Below are 22,261 nucleotides of genomic sequence, written 5' to 3'. Positions count from 1 at the left end.
ACCACTAGTGACATGTAACTATACATCAAAAATAACACTTTTTTTTTTTTCTGGGCATCAGTAGTAGAAAATTTGCATCAATTCTTAGCTGTAATTCTTCTCTCCACGCAAGGTTGTTGGACGCCAGAGCAAAAATAGCTGACACGAGAAACGAAGTGTGGTAAACAGTCCTGACACACTAAAAGATGAACCAGCATCAACACCCACACTAATACCTATTGGCTTGGTAACATCAACTTTATGTTTCATTTCAGTGGTAAGAAACCAAAGCACTTGAAGAAACCCACACAGGCACAGCGATAATATGCAAATGTTTCGACTGTTCCCGTCATATTTTAGTCACAGTCCTTTAACAAGTGCATTTACAGGATCCGGAGAAAAAAACTCAAAAATATATTTTTGAGTTTCTTGTGGTCTATTTAGGTCTTTAGATAACCATTCAATCATCTTTTAAGTTGTTTATTTTTTGTTTTGCTTTTGCAAATGGCTAATGTTATGTTTATTTCTTACCCTTGTATTCCAAATGGTGACATCAAGCTATTGTCATGATGAGGGTCATGCAGGGGTAATGTTTGGGTCTTGACTCATGACTGGGTCATGCCAGCGTTAAATTTGGGTCATGACCGTGAGGTCAAATGTCTGTTTTGAACTGTTGTGACCGGCATCTAGTTTCAACTGTTTTTAAGCTATGTGATGTCAGGAGCTATGTGATGTCAAAAATCTTTAATCTCTTTACTGGGTCAACAGCCAACCAGATAATTCCATGTCAGTACTGTTACCCACATGTCTAGCCACAACAATGAGATCGATTCACTTTCTATTTAAGCCAAACTGAGAAGTGTGTGTATTTGTCGGATTATTACATCTGTTCCTCTGTGCATCTCCACAGCCCAAGGAGGCTTGGCGTCGCATGATTCTCGATGCGTTCTTGTTTTTTTGTTTTTTTTGTTTAGTCAAGTTGTGTGAATAATAATGAAAATGAAAATGTGCGTAGACGTTCAGAGAAGTATTTGTTTGTTTGAAATCTGAGTATTACATATAATTGTTCTGTTCACTGTACGTCACAGGCACAGCTAGCTAGCTAGATAGCCAAAGATAAAATGAACAACATCAAACTTATCACCCTGATCATGTAATCTCGACAACCGTTTTACCTGAGGCAGCACATGACCAGAGGCACAATGTGAACATGATCCACGTTTGACATCTGCAGAGATGTTTCCTGTCTATCGTGGGCTTCACCCACAGGATCTTGCAAAATGCCCACAATGCAACAGGGGAGAGAGAGAGAGAGCAAGCGCGCAATGACACTGGACGTGCTGTCATACTGAGTCTCGCCCTCTGGGAGCAAACCATTGCAACTGACAGTTTTTGACTTTATAGCAGCAAGTGATGCTGCACTCAAAGAAAGTAAAAGACACAAAAAAAAAAAGAAGAAATGTTGCTGAGTCAAATGTGTACTGACAGTTTAAATAACTCTCAACTGGAGATCAGATAGCATTGCCTGTTTATATTTTTCAAACAAATGCTCTGTCCCAATTAAGTTTCTTTGAGTCCACCACACTGAGGCGAGAAGTCATTACCATTTGTGTATAAGATGTCATGTTGTTGTTGCAATGCTACACAGGTGTTGCTTTCTCTTCTCTGTTGTTTTCACGAGGCGCTTTTCTCTGTCACGCATATACAAATCGGTATTTCACACCTCCGCCTTCTGTTTTTAATTTGTTACTGTTTAATCACTTTGCATGTGGGTTTCATCACCTCAGCATAAACAAACTAAAGGAAAGTTAATCTGAAAATGCTATTACAGCAGATGTTCGTGAGCTGATGAAATGCTTCACAAAGTACATGAATTCAAAATGGTCCAATTACAATTTGCCTTTTGAACAGAACATATGGGCTAGATTTTTGGAAATCCAACATTTCTATCCAAAATGTGTTGGCTGATTAAGGAAGCTTTCACGACTGTGATTTAATGATTACACTGAAGCCCTGTAACATATTGGGTCATCGTTGACCGCCAACCTCCCTACCACAACACAAACACCCACATTGCACATTGTTTTTTGGGCTTTAATTTTTAAGCGGGTATTTGTCATGCGTTTTTACAGTCATTAGAAGTGCTTCTCAATTATTTTCTGTTACACCCCCAGCCCAAAAAGAAGAAAAAATTTCAACGCCCCATCTCTCTGCCTATCTATGAAATTGTTATATGTACACACCTGCATAACTCATTCACTGCCAATGACGACTATAGACGTCAAAAATCCAAGCAAACAGCCAGTGCAAATTTTGACAAGAAATTTGAATTTAGTTTTAGTTATTCATTGTTTTCATTCATAGTTATTAATCATTGTTGTTATTAATAACAACGATGACAACAATTTCATTGCTAAATGCTACCATCGTGCGTAGAACGGATTCCTGTTACCCTACCACATGGGCGTTGACGTGTTTGTGATGGGTCTTGGTCTTACTGAGACCACATACTGGGTCTCGGCCTCCAAAAGTCAATTTTAGTCGACTAAAATTGCTCTTTATTTTTGTTGACTAAAATTGGATTAAAACTAAAATACAATCAGGTGACTGAGTTATGACTAAGGCTTTAATTAAATTTAGTCAGAAGACTATAACTAAAACAAAATAATTATTTTTTTTATTAAAATTTTAATTAATTAATTTATTTATTTATCAAAATTAACACTGGCTGTTTTGCTTGGATTTTGACGTCTATAGTTGTCATTGGCAGTGAATGAGATAACAATGTAACCTTAATAACATTCAAGAAAAAAAAATCAACATAAAACCATATTGTAATAAATGGAGTGGTAGTCCTACACCATGCAGAGATAATATGGATTTGTGTAATGTTGAATTCCCTGTTTGTATGTGTTGCTGCCCCGTGTGTGTAAGAGTAGCCATTGTTCAAAGATTTAGAATTAACATTAGGCTAATTTCTGTGAGCTTGTCTATGTTGATTTGCTTCATATGTCGGCATTAAGGTAGAAGACTTAGACAAAATTACAGTTTGTGTCAGTTTTACAATTAACTTTAGCTTAGCGTAGTAAATATACACTTTTCCTCTTATTTGGAAAAATGTGCGAAAAATAGAGTAAGAAAAGGTGCTACAGAATGTTGAATGTGTGTTTTAATAATGTAAGTTCACGTGTGTGTAATAAGTTTAAATAAAGATGAGGATGGGGTAAAACAAATGCAATTATATGCTCTCTCTAGTTTGCATGTTCTCCCCGTGCCTGCGTGGGTCTTCTCCGGGTACTCCGGTCTCCTCCCACATTCCAAAGACATGCATGGCAGGTTAATTGGTACGCTCTGAATTGTCCCTAGGTGTGTTCGTGAGTGTGGATGGTTATTTGTCTCTGTGTGCCCTGTGATTGGTTGGCAACCAGTTCAGGGTGTACCCCGCCTACTGCCCAAAGCCAGCTGAGATGGGCTCCAGCACCCCCTGCAACCCTTGTGAGGAATAAGCGGTCAAGAAAATGGATGGATGGATGGATGGATGGATAATTCAATCATGTGTTACCGATTGAAACATTATTTTTTTTTTTGTTGGTCAACAATTCAATTTGTAATTCTAAATCGGTTCAACAATTCTCTTTTTGGAGTGTGCTGTGTTGCTGTCTTGTCAATTGCACTGGCCATTGAGGCACATTGCACCACATAATCACTGTCTTCTCTCGGGACAACAGAAATCGACCTTGCATGATGGTGAGCACATTTGTTTTGTTGTGTACTTCATTTTAGGTTGAGATTTATTTTATTTGGCTTTGTATATCTGCTCTCGCATATAAACTGATTTGTACAGTCCAAACAACAAAAAGGGGCAAACATAACAACAACACAAATATGGCACTTTTCTGTACTTTAATTCAATCTCTGGTGTAATAACCTTATTTATTGATTGATTGAATTTGTATTTTTTATTTTATTTGTATTCATTCAATCTCTGGTGTAATAACTTTATTTATTGATTGATTGAATTTGCATTTATTATTATTATTCTTCTTATTATTATTCTTCTTCTTATTATTATTGTTATTATTATTGTTATTATTATTGTTATTATTATTATTCATTCAATCTCTGGTGTAATAACCTTATTTATTGATTGATTGAATTATTATTTATTTTATTATCTGTTCTCATTGCTGCTGGGCATGTATATTTCCTAGAGGGAGCCATCCCAAAGGGATCAAGTCTAAGTCTAAGTCTAACAAAAATAAACTGATATAAATGAATGGAAACTTCTATATTTGATCATATGCATGCATTTAAAAAAAATAAAATCGAACCTGCAGCTGTGATCCCTCGGGTTTCCTTGCAGCGACGCGGCAGCGCGGGCCAAGCCCAATCTTGAGAAGGAATGGTAGTAGGTGAGCTGCGTGTCCGACAGACTGGCCACACCATCTGGCTCGTCATACACATTCTCCCAGTACGAGTTGAGGCCCGGCATCCCCGGTGGAAACGGTCCAAACAGGTAGGCATCCAGATGGTTCACTATCTCCTGGTTCACGCTGGCTTCAAACTTCCTGGCAAAGAAGGTGGGACGCACCGTTTGCTGCAGAGAGACAGTGCGAGAGATGAGATAAAGAGACCAAAAAAAGAAGGAGATTAAGAAATGCTTTTGTGCCAGGATGACAATAGAACAGATGTGATGTGGATGGAGGTAAATGTATCGGCAGAGCAGAGACAGAAAACAGAATGCAGAGGTAAAAAAAGTTTCTTCAACACACAAGGACGTTAAACCTTTTACTCTCATTGTGAACTTATCACTTTATTCTATACAATGGCTCATATCTGTCCTTTCCATTCACCAGTGCTGATGGAGTGTATGTGCAAGGTACAGTGTTAGCCAAACATTTACAATGTGTACAGTGCTTCACATTGGTGTGCCATGACAGATAATCAGGGGCACCACGGGTGAATGAATAATGTATATTTGTTCATCCATGTATGCCAGCAACATATAATGAGAGGAAGAACAATCAAACGCTCTTCCATTAGATGGCAGAAGATACAAGTACAATAAACCTGAGCACGTCCATTTGTAAGTAATTCTTTTAGGATTTATACTTTTTCTGACTTTTTTGTTTGCTGATCAATTGGAATGTGTATTTGTTACTTTGACTGCTGTTAGTTTTACACACAGGGGTCACAACTAACCATTTAGACCAGTTAGACAATTGTGTAACGGTATGAAAACATCACACTGCTACAAGAGTCACCTCCGGGAAGAAAGAACGAAAGCACCGATTAGTGTCCTATGATGAGATAGAAGTGGCAGCTGTGGACACTGCTATGATGTCATAAAATTGAAATTGCAAGCTTGCAAACAGTGGCAGCCCTCAATAAGATTATGGTGGATGATGCTACACAGGAGCGTTGCTAGTTAGACAAACCCAGTTATGGGGCCCTCCATATCTACACCAACTAAATGCATTTCCTCATGAACTGTACATCTGGTCAATTTTGCCTAAAGGTGAATATACTGTGTAATTTAGGCCACTTCGTTCTGCATTTGAAATCTGTTACAATTATAGAGCTTAGGTTACTAACTACTAAACTATTTTATATTTTCCCTCTGTACAGAAAACATTTTAATTTCAATATAGTCACTATTGTTTATCATCAGCTAAAAAGGAGGAATTTGAGAATTAATTTCCTGAGCTATGTAAAATCCTAAAAATGAATGCCAAACTGCAATAATCATACACTAACATCACATTTGTTGAAAAAACAAAACAAAAAAACATACAGGTACATGATCATAAGCTACTGAATGACTGTGAAGAGTCTAAAAAATATTTAATTTACCCCAACTCACAAAACGGCAACTTCTTATTACAATAATCGCCTGTCATTTATTCAGATTTTTCGGGGAAATTGAACTATTTGAATCATGAGGAGGTGATTAGGCAAAAAATAATTTTTGCAAAAAAAAAAAAGAAAAAAAAAAGACGCAATTATTTTAAGAGGGTGACAAAATGTTAATTTTATAAAACAATTTATTAGTTCAGTGTGAATGAACATTAAGTGGTATATTTATTTAGGCAATGAAAGAGACAATTTTGTTTGTAATACCGGTAAATATATTTATAAGCTTTTATTTGAAGTACAAATGAGTACAAAACCATTTTTTTCCCACAGATGAGTGCTATTTGTAAAAGAAGGAGTATGACGAAAGTATTTCTGGAATATGAGACTAGAAGTCGAGCCAAAAACCACAGAGGGATCCCATTCCAATTTGGTGATTAACGTGAGCCACGCTATATCTTGTCTTACGCCTTCGTGCGTACTGGGGGCTTAGTCAGATTTAGCGATTCTAATCACAGATCTAATGCCAAGTGAGTAATAGTGTATAGAGAATTTGACAAGGAGGGAAGAAAACAGAACGTGAACGCTTTTATAGAACTTTTGATGCTGAGTATTGGCTTATATATGACATTTACTGCAATGTGAGGAAATGTCAAGCAGCAACTATTTCATATGATTGTCCTCAAATGTAATTATGGTTGAACATTACTGGTAAATTGTCAGAAAAATTCCTGAAACTTTCCATGGTGGGTTGCTGAGGATCTTATTCAGAGGCAGAGAACATTTAAGTTTCCACTTGTGTTAATTCCCATTAAAAGCAGTCCATGCACTCAGTAGCGTAACATTCAACTGTTCTTATTTTTTTGCTTTGCCTTGTTTGCTCTTACCGCCCATGCCAATCTCACCCTCTCTGTCCTTGCTACTGTTGCTTGTTTGGCTGGAGGTGTATCATGAAATCTGCCGCCTCCGCAGCTTGGCGTTTACACAAAGACTTTTCTTGTCAGCCACAGACACAAAACTATTAACCAATAGTTAGCTAGCACCTTGGTGCAACCTACGAAAAAAGATCAAATGAACTTTTGGCACATTTTGGGGATCTCAGCTCTTTCTCATGTTGCAACTGTCATTCCGGGCTGCCAGCTCGATCTTACATGGCACCAGATGATTGTGCGTGGTTCCAGCAATTAAATGGAACGTGTAGGTGGGAAATTTTGGTGCTTGAATGTTCCCAGAACTAGTGGGTTTTGACATGCCCTTCGGTGCTGTCATAGTCTTTTCCACATGCTTCCCAAAACATTACTACACAATGATGACCCATTTTAAAGGCACACCACCACTTCTCTGAGGCCGATGGCAATTGAAAATTATTATGCAGCAAAATGGACGGTTGTAACATGAACTATCATCTTAATGTTAGACGATTTCCAGAGTTGTTACAAAATAAGTGGATGTGACCTTCATTTGGTGGTGATAATGGAAACTGTTATTATTAGGGCCCAAGCAGCGACCGTTCCCACAGATTTTATTTGATGGATTTGAATCTGTGGGTGTTTCATCAAAAGCTGTTCACGATGAAAAGTAAAAGCAAGCCTATTTTTCCTAATGCTGTTGCCGTGGCGACGCACTGTTTGTCAATAAAAATGAAGCTGATTTTACATTAGTGAAAACGTGAAATTTTGCACGCTCATCACACCTAACAAAATAATATTTTCGGAGTTTATTGTGTGGTTTAGAAATGGCACACTAGCACCCTGAAGAAAATTTTAACGAAGCAGATCTACGAGATGTTTTGAGGCTTGTGTAAGAGAAATCGGCTAAATACCCCGCAGTGTTTTCCCCCCGTTCGCTATTTAGCCCTTAGCTAGTGCTAGCGCTAGCGCTTGTGCACTTGTGGGAGTTTCTTTGTTTTTTTTCCGCCCTCTTTTTTTCCACATCAGCCTCCCCCTTCTTTTCCATCCACCTTTAAGCAGTACTGGTAAGTACAGCATCTTATTTATTATTTTAATGTATTTTAGATTTTTTTATGCAAATTATTTTGATGTAAATATTGACTTTCATGGGACAATTTGACTGAAGTCGAAATTTGGGTTACATGGCTAGCGTAGGAACGTAACTCCGACGTAACTCGAGGACTCCCTGCACATAAAAAAAATAAAAATATATATATATCTAAATCCTACGTGCCAGTACCCCCACGTGCAAGTACTTCAAAGTGGCCCAGGATACGAAGGCCATTTATAGCTGCCCGCAGCTCTAGTTGCATTTGTATTTACAATTAGCATGATGAATATGATTTGGGCAAAAAAAACACGTTTAAACATTCCAAGACAACAACATGGACATCATACAAATTTATTTAGACTGTCGCAGCAAATAATCAGCTGCAAAACAGCCACTCCCTACTATTATGTGATGTGAATTGATGTGAATTGCTTTTTAAAAACCTGACTCGCTAAATTCCAGTCAAGACTTTTTCCTAAAGTTTCCCCCCCCATGTCATCTCTATCGTTGCATGACTTTTTAAAGCCAAAGGCCAAATTCCCATCTTTTATACAGTCTATGGTAATGTTCTGGTCTCTTATCTCCCGGAACGTTAAGATTCAAAGGGAAATTCAGATTTTGTGCTCGGTGGGATATCAAGTCCTATTTATAGTGGGGCCTGGCACGCTCCCGCAAAGCCTGCTTTTGTTCCCTACTTTGTGCCAGAGGATGGCCTTCACTGATACCATGGTGCCAACCAAGGCCAGCAGCACTGCCAGGGAGCTGTGGTAATGTGTTGGCGCTCGAGCGCCAGTGAGTGAGGCGGGCGAGACAGGCGGCAGACCAATTTGGCAAAGGAGTCAAGTGCTGCGGCTTTGACAGCTATGTGAAGGACAGGAGTCACGGTCGAAGAAGTATACGACTTCAAGAGGTATTTAACTGTGGCAGAACATTTTCATTTGGTGCCACAGATGTTACTTTTTAGGAGCTTTTTAAAAGTCTAACTGGGAGTCGGGTTCTTTGACATGCTCCTGAGGTCACCGCCAATCACTTACTTCCATTTTAAAAAGCTAACTATCCTATTCCTCCTGTTAATACCCGAGGCAAGGAGGGTCTAATTACTTTTCAAATGTTCACTTTCGGGGTCATCGAAACTACGGTATCATTTTCTACTTATTGATTATGAGGGCCACGGGAACATTCTGATGTAGAGGACAAAGCTTGGAGGCAGAAAATCAACTAATAAGGTGTGTGCTTGTCACTTGTGGGTAATGTTATTGGTAAGATGTTCATCTTTTCATCAAACTGCGAGAGGGGAAATCAATGAACTGTCCCAAATACTACACTTAAGAATTAAACCTTGTCAATGTAGCTAATTGGAAGAAAACGTCATTTTTTTTAAATGCTAAAATATGATGAATATGATCTCTCAAGGAAAATACAAAGTCTACTATTCTGTATATATTTTTGTGGTCACCATGCAGACAGGAGAGCGCACTATGGGTGTCTGCGGACCCCAGGTGATTTTAGTAGGGTTCCGCGCCTTGCTCGAGGGCACTTTGACTGTAGTCAGAATGCACACTAGCAAATCTTTAAAAGGGAAGTCAAGTCAAAAACTTAACAATAATATGTTATATGCACAACCACTAGTTCATACACGGTATTTTGATAAATATTAAGTTTGTGGAATATGACTTTAGCAGCAAAATCCACCTGTTTTTATCCATCTTAGGGGGCGGCCATTTTGCCAATTGACCTTACCGTAAACCACGCCCACATGACCTAATAAACCAATCAAGACGCAAGACATCATGTCTGCGACGCCACGTGCGTTTTGCTGCGGACAAACAAAAGCAATCCAGCTCAGTATCAATATTTGTATTACGTGGTTGTCCAAAGCTATGGAAAAATCAATAAATGGTTAAAGACTGTAGTCACTTCTTGTGTAAGAGTGATAGCAGTTATCCTGATCGACTAACTGGCGTCTTGATGTAGTCACGGCTTGTGTAAGAGAGACACGAGAGAGACACTGTCCGGTTTATTCGGTAATGTTCTCCATTGTTGTTTTTAGCCAAAGGCTAATAATAGCTCCGCGTAGCTAACCGTCCACATGTTTGTTGACTTACTATTTACCGTACTATAAATGCCAACAGAACATACTTTACACACACGACCAGTTAAATCCCTCCAAAATGACCAGAAACTACTACATCTGCACAAAAGTAATGTTCTCCACTGTTGTTTTTAGCCAAAGGCTAACGATAGTTCCGGGTAGCTAACCGTCCACACGATTGTTGATTTACTGTTTACTATAAATGCCAACAAAACATTGAAACTGTGAGGTAATATAAATTCATTCTTATCCTGCTTGACAGTAATAATATCCCAAAACTTCGGTTATGCCGACAATCGGTCTAACTGAGTGACTCGGTCTTCTCCTGACTTCTGCCGCAGCAGACAGCGATGCATATTTCCTTTTGTTTTTCGGAAAAATTGCATGGTAAGGGAGTGAAGATACCCTTCACTATAAAATTTAAATCCCCCTTTGCTTGCTTCGAAGAGAAATATCGGCGTCCTAAAAATACCTGACCAAGAAATCACAAGGAAGATCTGACAACTTTGCCATTGCTGTTTTGCTAATCTTGTCCAAACAATGTCGGAGGGAGCTGCGTGTCGCACGTTTGCGGGGAAGGCGTACCACGGTAAGGTCAATTGCTGTCAACTGAAAATGACATCACAGTTGCTCAGGGCTCAGGTGACAACCAATCACACTGAAACAGAAAATTAAACCTGATTGGTTTTGATGTTATTCGTTAAAGTGATATTACTTTATTAATAAATTAAATACATTTATGATTGTGATTGTAGTTAGAACTGCACCTGAGCCGTTTCTAATGCAATCAATGCTAATAATGCATGCTGGGTGAGCTAAGAAGCTAGTTCTACACCACTGCAACATAAAATTACAATTTTAAGCATATAATTAAGTAAATAACTCTGTCAAAGTATCAATCAAATGGTAGTATCGTAAACAACAACAACAACAACAACAACAACAACAACAACAAAAATTTTGAATACAGCTCTTTGACCTGTCACTGTTTTTTTTTGTTTGTTTGTTTGTTTGTTTTTGTTGTTGTTATTATTAATCTTATTGGATCAAGGGTGGACCATTAAATTTTCTCAGGGGCCACATAAAATGGAAGCGTGGTGGAGGGCCGCACAACATGCCAACCTCAACTGTGTTCCATATTTAGGAAATTATTCATATAAAGGATTAAAATGTGTTTATTTCATAAGGTGGTACTTGTGTAAATAAAGAATATAATGAAAAATATACGCATACATTAAAATTACATGCACAGTATACAACATATTAACATTACATCATCTTTCAGTATCCCCATTTGCTCGTATCCATTTTTCTTGTTTTAGCCTCTCTTTGTAGTTTTAAATTTAAAATATATCCCCCAATTATTTTCAATCAAATAATTCACATTTAATTTTGACTTCTTCAGTACTGTGTGGGGCGGTCAGAGTGGTGAATACAAGTACTCTATTTACATAATTCGTCAAAAGTTACAACCTCGACGTCACGATGCAGGAAACGGGTTCAATCCGTCTAGTGCGACTGGCCGTTTGTCAGGCAAGTTCATCAATCATTGCAACGCAAAAAGAAAAATTAATGGAGGGTGTTATTATTACCTGGAAGCGGTGGAAGTCTACAGGCTTGAAGTCATTAGGCGAACATCCGCACCAGTCAACGATGTGCTTGTACTGGCATTTACAGCCCAATTTACGATTCCAGTTGGTAATGCGCAGGTTGTTATCCACCATGCTCTCACAGTAGGCACTGTTCTCCAGCACAGTGTGGAAGAATGACTGGAAAACAAACACATGGACATGTGACAGAAGGAGAAAGGCAGACAGCAGACAGTGAGAACAAATTAACATTTTATTTTTCATGCCTTTCAATTCTCAATGGCAAAAGAGTAGCAGCAGAACGTGTACCATCACGGAAATGATTCAAATGCAATTTTCAGCATTAGTTTCGCTTACCTGTCAGTCAGAGTTAGGAAACATGAAAACGTGTTGTCTGAGCGTTACCTCGGCAGGCAGCAGAGTGTAGGCGTAGAAGCGCTTCATGTTGGTGACCAGATCGTCCTTGGAGTTGATGACATATTCCACAAACATGCGGTTCAGAAGGAACCAGTCGGATCCTCCATCCACAGAGATGCCCTCTGGGATTTTACGGTCTCCAAGCCTCCACATGTGGGTGTCACACTCGTAGAAGAGACGATCCAGGCCTTGTTTGCGGATAAACCTGGCGAAAACAAAAGATGACTAAATGGCTGACTCATGTAGTCAAAAGCTTGCATGTGCTTTTGTACTGAACATCACATTTTAATGACTAAAACAAGACCAATACAAATCAGACAATTAGAGGTCATCTTTTGGCAAAATAATAATGGTGTTTATCTTTTGATGTTAGCGTAACAGCTACTTGTAATAGTTGCCTAAAAAAACATAAACTTGAATGTGTAAACAAGAAATAAAGCAGTTAAAAAATAATCCAAATGGGCTCTGGGTGGAGGAGTGGAACCGTAACTTGCTTTCAGTGCCGGTTGACGTGAGTTCACTCCCCCACCTGGGAGACCATGTTCGTTTGTGTGCATGTTTGTGTGAGTGAGTGAGTGAGTGAGTGAGTGAGTGAGTGAGTGAGTGAGTGAGTGAGTGAGTGAGTGAGTGAGTGAGTGAGTGAGTGAGTGAGTGAAAATAAAATAAAATAATAATAATCCAAATTTAAAAAAAATCCAAAATGCTAAAAAGAAAGTTTTTGTATGTTATGTAAGTTTACAACATCTTTTTACCCACTTCTTCAATATCCAGTAGTTTCAATCATATTGCTTGTACCATCAAGTTTTGTAGGATGTCATTCAAATGGAACATGTGCTTCTGCAGGGAGAGTCTTGACACATGCTAGAGTTGTACTCCAAAAAGTACAGTCTTTTTTTATTTATTTATTTATTTATTTTTTTAACCTATTGGTTTACCAATATTTGTCCAATAGCCCAAACTTCCTCCCTGTCAGGTTGTTTACTTTTGTCAATAGGTAATTGCCCTCTTTTTTTTTTTTTTTTTTTAATGTACAGTAAGTTTCACTTTAAAACCATATGGTAAGTCTTGTCATGAAATAAATGAATGAATGAATGAATGAATGAATGAATGCATAAATACATAAATAAATAAATAAGATCCTTACTGTTGCCATAAGTGACAGGCTGTGCTGCTGATTTGTCACAATACGGTTTCATCAAGTTACACATACATAATAGATGGTTTTACTACTGAACATATCAAGCGTTAGCAGCGGGGAGTCAAGTTCAGGTCAACCCGCTGGGCCTCTTTAGAACAAGTTAGTTTCATGGGAAGTGGAAGTTGCATGCATCAGTTTATCCAAATATACATATAGAGTATAGTAGGAATTCAGGATTGTTGGAGGCAATTGCCATTAGCAAATTTAAAAAAAAAAAAGAAAAAAAAAAGAAAAAAAAAGAAAAAAAGATCACCTGATTCGAGCACAAGATGGTGCATTATGCATGTCAGAATGAAGTGAAGTGAGATGGCTAACGATGTACTTTATAGTAGCCCTATATTGACATGGGACTAGGGCTGGAAATAAAAGTCGACCAAGTCAGTTTGGTCGACAAGAAAAAGTGGTCGACGCAAAAATGCACGCGTCAAAGCTATTTTAATCATTTTACAAAACATATTTGCGACACCTGGACGAATATTTCGGTTCCGCACGGACAGTTATTGCTGACAGACTCCGATTCACCACTACTAACTAAGATGCTTCTTAGGGTTTGTTTGTGCTCTCTTTAGACTGAAACGGGAGAAAATTAACATTGCTATATGGCTTATGTTTGTAACAAAACAATCTGCATCAAAATCGCTAAATAAATAAGAGCTTTAATTCATTTATTGCCGCTGGCCAGACACACGTAAGATGGCGGGTGGCCTGATGCATCTGCAACAGGAAGGCGTATCTAACTTCCTGTTAAACAGAACAAGTTTAACGAGTTTTTTTTCTTGTTCTTGCTCGCACTTTTACAGACGCTGGCGGTAGAAACAAACTCACTTCGGACGTTTATGGATTTGAATGAGATGGAATGGAACTAGGGTGACGGCGTTGGATCTTAGAGCATAACGTGAGTTATTTGGAAAACCTTTCTATGCATGTGCGGTACCGTTAGTATGCTGCATCAATGGCCATTGTAGGCTTCGACCACTCAATATGTTTGAACGAGACAAGCGAATACGTCAGGCTTAAACATATGTTGAAGATGAAGCGCTATTTAAGTGCATTAATATTGTGATCAAATTGGATTTTTCATTATGTTGGACTATGAAGTGATTTTCAGGAAAAGTACACTAAGTAAGTGATTCAAGTTTATTCAGGGCTAATGCTAATCACAATTGTTAATCGTTTAGCATAGGCTAATTTTGTTTTGTAATTTAAAAAAAAATATTTTTTAATATATATATTTTTAAATATTTTTTACAGTTATATATTACAGGTAGCATCACAATCTATAAGTGGTACTCAAACTTCATCTGTGGCGGTAAATTTATACGTTTGAAACACTGCAATGCCGTTGATCAGATTGGCAAAATTAAGACACTATGGCACAAAAAGTGCATAAAATCGAAAACATCAGCCGATCGGATACAGTATAGCCAATCATATCGGTGAAACACACTTCAGTAGCAAGATGAATGTTGGTTTTTTTAATTTATATTTCTTCCATGAACACAGCGATGCTGAGAGAAGAATCAAATGATGCAATGTGGCTCCAAATGCACAGCGCTCGTGCTGAGTCAAGCTGAGTCACGCGCGCATGTGTTTTGGGGTATTTTTGAGTGCAGTGTGACGCCGGTACAGAGAGCAGCGGGTGGCGGCAGAAAAGATGGAGACCTCACTGGGTCACCACAATAACAATGCTAATGCATAATTCACCAAGTGGCAATGGAAGATGAATGGGAAGCGGTAACCAGTGCTTCAGAATTGACTTCAGGTGAATGGCAGCGTTCGACTCACCTTGCGTTGTCTCTGCCATGAGACTTGATGAAGTTCATGTCTCTGTATTTGGACAAGAAGGCCACCAGCTGATTATTTGTCCTGAAAACAGAAGAAAGAGACTTATGCAAAATGTCATTCAATGTCAAAGTCATCGATACTTGACGTGTTTCGTTTCGGATCGAGCGGAGGCGCCCACCGGGACTCTGCAGTAGCGTTAGAGAGACCCCAGCGCTTAGCCTAGCCTACTAGCCTAGCGCTGAATCAGGAGTACGTGTCCGACTTCCTTCGCGGGGTTGCTAAATCCTGCCCGGGCGGGCAGTCTAGCTTGGTGGGAGTCCAGACCAGTCAGGATAAGGTAAGATTAAACATTACATACAACAATACATTTTGCTTTCTTGCTCTTCAAATGTAGCATTTTGTTTGTTGTGAAGTTGGCTTTGTTTCACGCTGTAGCCCCTTTTAGACCTGCGTTTTTTTTCTCCCCTTCAGCTGGGGAATTTAATTATTTATTTTTTTGCTGATTTTGATGCCAGGATAATATGGCTGTAACTTGTTGTAAACTTACAATCTTATATGCAACATTTTTAACATGAACATCATGCAAATTAAATTGTGATTGGTTAGTTAAGATCCAATCATGGACCCTGAACACTGAATAGTTCATGTCCACTGCAACCATTTATGGGTCTGAAGGGGTTAAAATGCTACAGTAGGTTGTCATAAATAAAGCTTTTGTGAAAAATTCAAATACTGGTTAATAATAGCCATTTGAGTAACTAATACATGTGCCAAAAAAAAAAGCGTGTTTAAATGCCCCACTCATCAAAATGTGTTGCGTGGTTTGTTTAAAAAAAAAATAAAAAGATAAAAAAAAAATAAAAAAAAATAAAAAAAATTCAATAAAATGCCGAGGTATTGGATCAGGACTCAGAATCGGCCGATCTTAAAATGAATCGACTCGGATTCGGGTCCAAAAAAAGTGTGATTGGGACATCCCTACCTGACACCATCAATATACCAACACACAGGAGGAGTGGCATGGCTCAGGTGGTAGAGTGGCTGTCTCCCAACCTGAAGGATGTGGGTTCATTCCTCAACACTTGAGTAGCTTTTTTAAAAAAAAATTTTTTATTTATTAATTTTCTTAATAAACTGGTAAAATGTACACAAAACTGTTTTTATAAAATTTACTTTGCATTTCTGAGTGAAAAAAACTTCACTATTTTTTTTCAATAAGTTTTAAACTTTTTTTTCAAACTTTTTTTTCTTTTTTAAAAGTGATTTTCAATGTAAAACAAATGTGCGACAAATGCTCAAACGGATGAAAATCTGTCCTTCACTGTGAGCAGGTTCTGCGTTGAGTATCATTCAATTGGAAAAATGTAAAACAGCAATCAGAATGTGAAGGTCTACTTAAATGGCCCTGTGAATCAAAATAAGTGAGACATTTCAATAAATACTGAAGGCTGTTTTCAAACTATTGACTGATTGTTGCTGTAATGCCCCATTTTCTTTTTACCTGAAAATTGAATTATTTTGCAACATGCATGATGCATGTAATATGTTCAGAATGACATGCTCGATATAGTTTGGCACATTCAACAAATCTTTTATGAAGAAAAAGACCAAAGGCAACAGTTGAAGGCAGATTATTTAATGACCTTCGCCGCTCTTTTTGTTTTCCCCGGCGGACTACTTGGGATCATAGAAAAGATTGTGTCGCCGTTATTTTGATGAAAGACTTCATGCTGGTTTTACATTATAGGGCAGCCCGCTCTCATACACAGGCCAGACAGGCTAAAAGCTTTGCTCTGCGGGCTGTATGCCCCAGTCACTTGGTCTGCTTTGGAGCCTTTCATGACGCCTTTCGCAAAGAGCAGCAAGGCTACGGTTAAAAGCGCAAGGATCAGTCGGGGGGAGGGACAAGCGCATATTAATGTCATTTTCTCTTGAAGGAGCAATTTCACAGCCTGGGGGGCTTATCTTAGGAGGTCCTGAGCCATAAAGTCGAACTGATGATATGCTGTGCGGACGCACCCGGTCTCTTCTGTCGCCACGCTGTACTCCCACCCACGCATGCATGCTGTGTGACGGCTAGTTTGCACATTGCCAATACGATATACATGCACACGGGCACAGAGATGCTCCAAGGCACACTCACACATACGCGCACACGCACAGAAAGTGTCACACTCCAACTTTGCCACCTGAGCGGTCACCCCGGGTCCATTGGGTCGAGTTTGCTTACTGTCAGGCCTCTGGTTGCGCACAGTATTCACACGCACACACACACAATGCTCTGCTTTCACATCCCACCAGGCACACCAAAATGGTGCTCCGTCTTTTTTTCCCAATATCATAGTCAATTAAACTTCATCACGATGCCACTGATTCACTTCCATGGTCTTGTTAAAATCATAATGTGCCCTTTTTATACGTAGGACTTTTGTTATATGATCCCAGGGTGGAATAGTGCAATGTTACGGTTGACGGGTTATTGCTAGACACTCAAACGCATCTGACAAGGATTACATTTATCATCTCTGTCAGAAGAAATAGATGAAAAATCAATGTTAACTTGCTCAGTTTTCTTACTTTTGTTTCATATTTTTAAAATAAGTCAACTGTGAAACATAATTCAGGTGACCAAACGTCCCCGTGGGGTGTCGTGGCTGGGATTGTGTGGTGGGGTAATGGGGGTTTGTTTAAAAAAAAAAATAAATAGAGAAGAGTTTTGAGTGTGCGTGTTAAAAGAAAAAAAAAAAAAAGTAGGTCAGCTTCTTACGCACCTCACTTCCTGAGCGTTCAAATAAGGTCCTAGAAGAAGAATTTTAGCTCTCTGGTAGCGCTCTGTGCTTGCAAACCGGAAATCTGGTCGCAGTGTGGGTTTGATTCCACCCCCCAATTACAAAAGAAGAAAAGGTTGGGCTTACAACATCCATCCATCCAACCCCACCCCAACCCCATCCATCCATCCATCCATCCATCCATCCATCCATCCATCCATCCATCCATCCATCCATCCATCCATCCATCCATCCATCCATCCATCCATTTTCATAACCGCTTACTCCTCACAAGGGTCAAGGGCGGAACCAAGGTGCACAAGGTGCTGGAACCTCCCAGCTGGCTTCGGGCAGGAGGCAGGGTACACCCTGAACCTCACCAGCCAATTGCAGGGCACACAGAGACAAACAACCATCCACACTCACAAGCACACTAGGTCCAATTCAGACCTGCCATGCATGTCTTTGGAATGTGGAAGGAGACCGGAATACCCGGATACCCAGATAATTGCTTTTCTTTTGGCTGGACCAACATTGATAGAAGACGTAGCTTTCTTCTTTGGGGCCATGATGCGTAAAAAAGAGGGCGAAAAAAGCCAAACATACTCCCACAAGTGCACAAGCGCTACCACTAGCTAAGGGCTAAATAGCGGACGAGGGGAAAACATAGCGGGCTATATGGCGGACGAGGAGCCAAAATGGCGGACCAGGTGTAACCGTTGTAAAGTCGAAACGCATTAGGTACAAGTGCGCCTTAACTCGAGGACTCGCTGTACAAGTTGAGTTGTTAAATTGATATATTTGCACCTTTTTTATTTTTACTACTTTAATAAATCTTGTTTGGTCCAAAAGCAACTTGCATAATTACAGTGTTTCAAAGAAATGTATTTGACTTAATATTTTTTACGTTTTGTTTTGTACCAAAACATTTGTCCTAATTGTGATTATTACCAAATTAATCTTCTTCTTCTTTCGGCTTTTCCCTTCAGGGGTCGCCACAGCGAATCAGTTGCCTCCATCTCATCAATATTTTCTTCATAATCAAACAGCCCTAATTTTCACTATCATTTACAAGGCAGTGCTGCACGTCCTTTTTTTGCAAATCAAAATGTGGTCACTGTACACAAAATTAAAGACAAGGATCCTGCAGCTAGCTCAACCATTTTAAACACTGCTGTAAAGTCAATGAAAGGGTCTTAAAAAGGGGAAAAAAAGGTAAGCACAAGGAGACTGTGTAGATAAAAGGTGGGAAAGAGGACCATACACTTTGGCAAAGCATGCGTCTAACTCATCCTTTGGCCTCTCTGGACACGCACACACATTCACGCACAGCCCCACCATTGGTGTGAGTGGCTCCGCGTTTGCCTTTGAGAGGCAGCCATGCGGCAGACAGACAGACATTATCAGGGAATTAGAGGGGAAATAATGCTTGTCCCGATAACAACAGCAGTAGTCAGGACAGGGCAGTGCAGGAGGGACCACCCTCACCTCCTCCACCCGTTTGGATGCTTGCCAATACTGTATGGGCACAATGGAAAGACTGGCATAGCAGTGTTCTCAAACTAAGATTTAAATGGAAACAGGACTATGCATGTGGGGTTCAAGTTGAATAAACATTTAAGTTGAGTTTAGTCTGGTCACTTCTTTTCCAGATACATACAAAAAATCAGCAATTTCTGTGTGGCCATTTGAAAACGTACCGTATTTACCGCACTATAAGGCACACAGCATTATAAGGCGCACCTTCAATGAATGACATATTTTAAACTTTTTCCATATATAAAGGCGCTACAGTAGAGGCTGGGGTTACATTATGCATCCATTAGATGGTGCTGCGCTAAAGGGAATGTCAACAAAATAGTCAGATAGGTCAGTCAAACTTTATTAATAGATTACAAACCAGCTTTCTGACAATTCCATTCACTCCCAAAATGAATAAAAAGCTGTTTTATTATTTTCTCTGAGGTAAAGTATCAGTATTAGCTAGCGATCCAAGATGGCGGGATCTTCTGCGCATGCGCGTCACCGATCGTGCAGGGTCACCGATAGCGTCTTGACAGCGAGACCTGTTGCGGCTCAATATTGATCCATATATAAGGCGCACTGGATTATAAGGCACATGGTCAGCTTTTGAAAAAATTGAAGGCTTTTAGGTGCGCCTTATAGTGCGGAAAATACGGTACACATTGTCAGCCCGTGTATTTACTTTAGTATATACACAATAAATCAACAACCGCACCCACCACACGCACATACATATTGAGCTACCAATAAATAATATTCATCACCTTATAAAAACTCCCCAGACTAAAAGGACCACATTTGCCAGTCAACGCGGTCAAATCCAAGCTGTTACAAAAACACTTTTTCTGCAATGATACAAGACTAAAATTTACATATTTCAGAATTGCGCGGATCCAAAACATCCATTTCCTCATACTTGATCTGGCCCCCCTCCCTTCTCGCTGTCATTTCTGTATCTCAATTCCCTCTTTTGCTCCATCAATCGTTTCATTTCCCAACAGATGGGTCTTAAAATCTCCACTGTCAGCTATTTTTTTCCAACTCCATCAGCCTCATGCAAATGAGGATGCAAAATATCCGCAAAAACAGTGCCTTGGCTCACTCACGACTGCATTTAATCACGGAGTGACAGGATAAATACGCAAGCATGCAGCGAGACATGAGCTGAGACATGATGCGGAAACATATTGACGGCATTCATCAATACGATGGGAGAGACGAGATTAAACTTGCCTGAACAAATTCAATTTCTTGGCCGCAATTTGCAAGACATCAGATCCTACTTCCTTTTGTCCATTATAACAACTTGTCTAAATCCAACTGGTGGACATCTGGCTGTGCAGTCGAGATAACTCTCCCCTTATAGAAGCATTTTAATTAGCTGCTGCATGGCTTCTTCAGAAATGCAGCAGAGCCTGAACTCCCAGAAGAACAATAAACTCACATAAAGGAAGTTTGCACAGAAAAAAAAAGTCTCCCAAGTTTACTTGGATGACATTGTGTCCAGTTCACTTGAGCTTTGTGGCCTTTAATTGCCTTCTACGGTCTCTTTAAAGTAACATGTTCAAAATTGAGATTTTGGACCATCCAGTACACAGCAGGCAGAGAAAGTCAATATGTATTGACCCTAGCCAATTAAACTGTAATCAGGTCACCATGCAACCACAAGAGCAAGCAAGGAAACAAAGACTTGGAAAAGACGGCGTGAGGGGAAAGTGTTGGAGAAGCAGACGCTTTACTTCATCGATCTGTTTGGTTTGGAGTGAGAGACTCTTTATTCAAAACTCACAGGAGCTCAGACTCGAGCATATCAACTTACCGATCGCGTATTGTCCAGCATTCCTTTAGCACATATTTTCCTTGTATTCTTTCTTGACCTGCAAGTAATTGCCCCGCCCCCAGTTTACAGATGATATTGTGGTCGCCTCCTTTTTACCTGATGGGGTAGTCAGCAGCACTGAGGTTGATGAAGAAATCCCAGTTCCAGTCCCTCATGGACAACAAGTCGGCCATACTTCGAAGATACATGGTCAGGAGGCTGGCACCTCCCCAGATGGTGGCCATGCGCCACGGTGTCACCCTCACGTTGGGGTATTGAGCGGCCAAGGCCTCCACCTGCCGATGGAGGTAGTTGGAGCGCTGCAACAAAGCATACATGTGGAACAATTAGTTAAATAACAATGTGTACTATACAATTTTCGGTGTTTTGCACGTTTTTAGCAAATATCTTCAAATATGTAGGGCTGGATTTTTAACTCATTCACTCCCAGCCATTTTCACAGAAGCAGTCCCGTTCGCTCCCGGCTGTTTTACTGGATTTTGACTGATTTTTCTAGGCCCACAGAATATTGTGTTCTATTGCTATAAAAGCAGGGAACCTATCAAAAGAAAGATTAAAGTCTCTTCTTTCATCAGGAAAAAAATGTATGTTTCTATCTGTTTCCGTTTTGCAGCAATTAGCATTAGAAGAGAGCTAAGTTTCATCAGTTTTCGCAAATCTATTTAAAATTGTAAGTAATTGAGCTTTTTTTTTACATGGCTCTGGTTGATCTCCTTTGCTCTGCTACCACCTGTTGGCCGTTTGTGTAATAACTACCATTTCTGCAAACGTTCTTTGCAGTTGAGAGGCTGCATCAAAGCCTTCTGTATGCTCTAGCATAAAAAACAAAAAACAAAAAACATATAAATACGTCTTTGGGACACTTAGAGCATTACAAAAAACGTATTTATACGTTATTGGGAGTAAATGAGTAAAAAAATCAAACAATCGATATTGAATCGATTTTCCTTTTTGAGCCTGATATCCATTTATAAACCATGAATCTATTATCTTAATATAACCATTTCTCATAAAATCATCAGAAAATAGAATTTCAAAGGCCATTTTTTGTATCTGTTTTCTTGAAATTTAGTGTTCACATGAATGAAAGTATTTATGAAAGACATGACATTGCACTTTAAGACAATTCAGAATCTTTTTCATTTATATTTAAAATTATTGAATTAGAATTAGGAAAATATTTTCATCTCATCCTTGGTGATGTCAATGTTTGTG

The 22,261-nt window shown here is 39.3% G+C and overlaps 1 protein-coding gene across 1 annotated transcript in view; it reads right to left on the bottom strand.

The window, feature by feature from the left end:
* Nucleotides 1-22,261, bottom strand: part of xylt1 (xylosyltransferase I) — a 106,143-nt gene that overhangs the window by 22,222 nt on the left and 61,660 nt on the right. The window contains exons 4-8 of the mRNA XM_077524266.1: nt 21,143-21,345; nt 14,915-14,995; nt 11,920-12,136; nt 11,518-11,694; nt 4,311-4,576 (exon numbers count right to left, since the gene is read on the bottom strand). Of these exons, the coding sequence (XP_077380392.1) occupies nt 4,311-4,576; nt 11,518-11,694; nt 11,920-12,136; nt 14,915-14,995; nt 21,143-21,345 (944 nt within the window). The remainder of the gene's footprint in view (nt 1-4,310; nt 4,577-11,517; nt 11,695-11,919; nt 12,137-14,914; nt 14,996-21,142; nt 21,346-22,261) is intronic.

This window comes from Festucalex cinctus, chromosome 6, assembly GCF_051991245.1.
Source record: "Festucalex cinctus isolate MCC-2025b chromosome 6, RoL_Fcin_1.0, whole genome shotgun sequence".
In the NCBI taxonomy this organism is placed as follows: domain Eukaryota; kingdom Metazoa; phylum Chordata; class Actinopteri; order Syngnathiformes; family Syngnathidae; genus Festucalex; species Festucalex cinctus.
The sequence above is the reverse complement of the archived record's forward strand: the minus strand, read 5'-3'. Positions and strand labels throughout refer to the sequence as shown.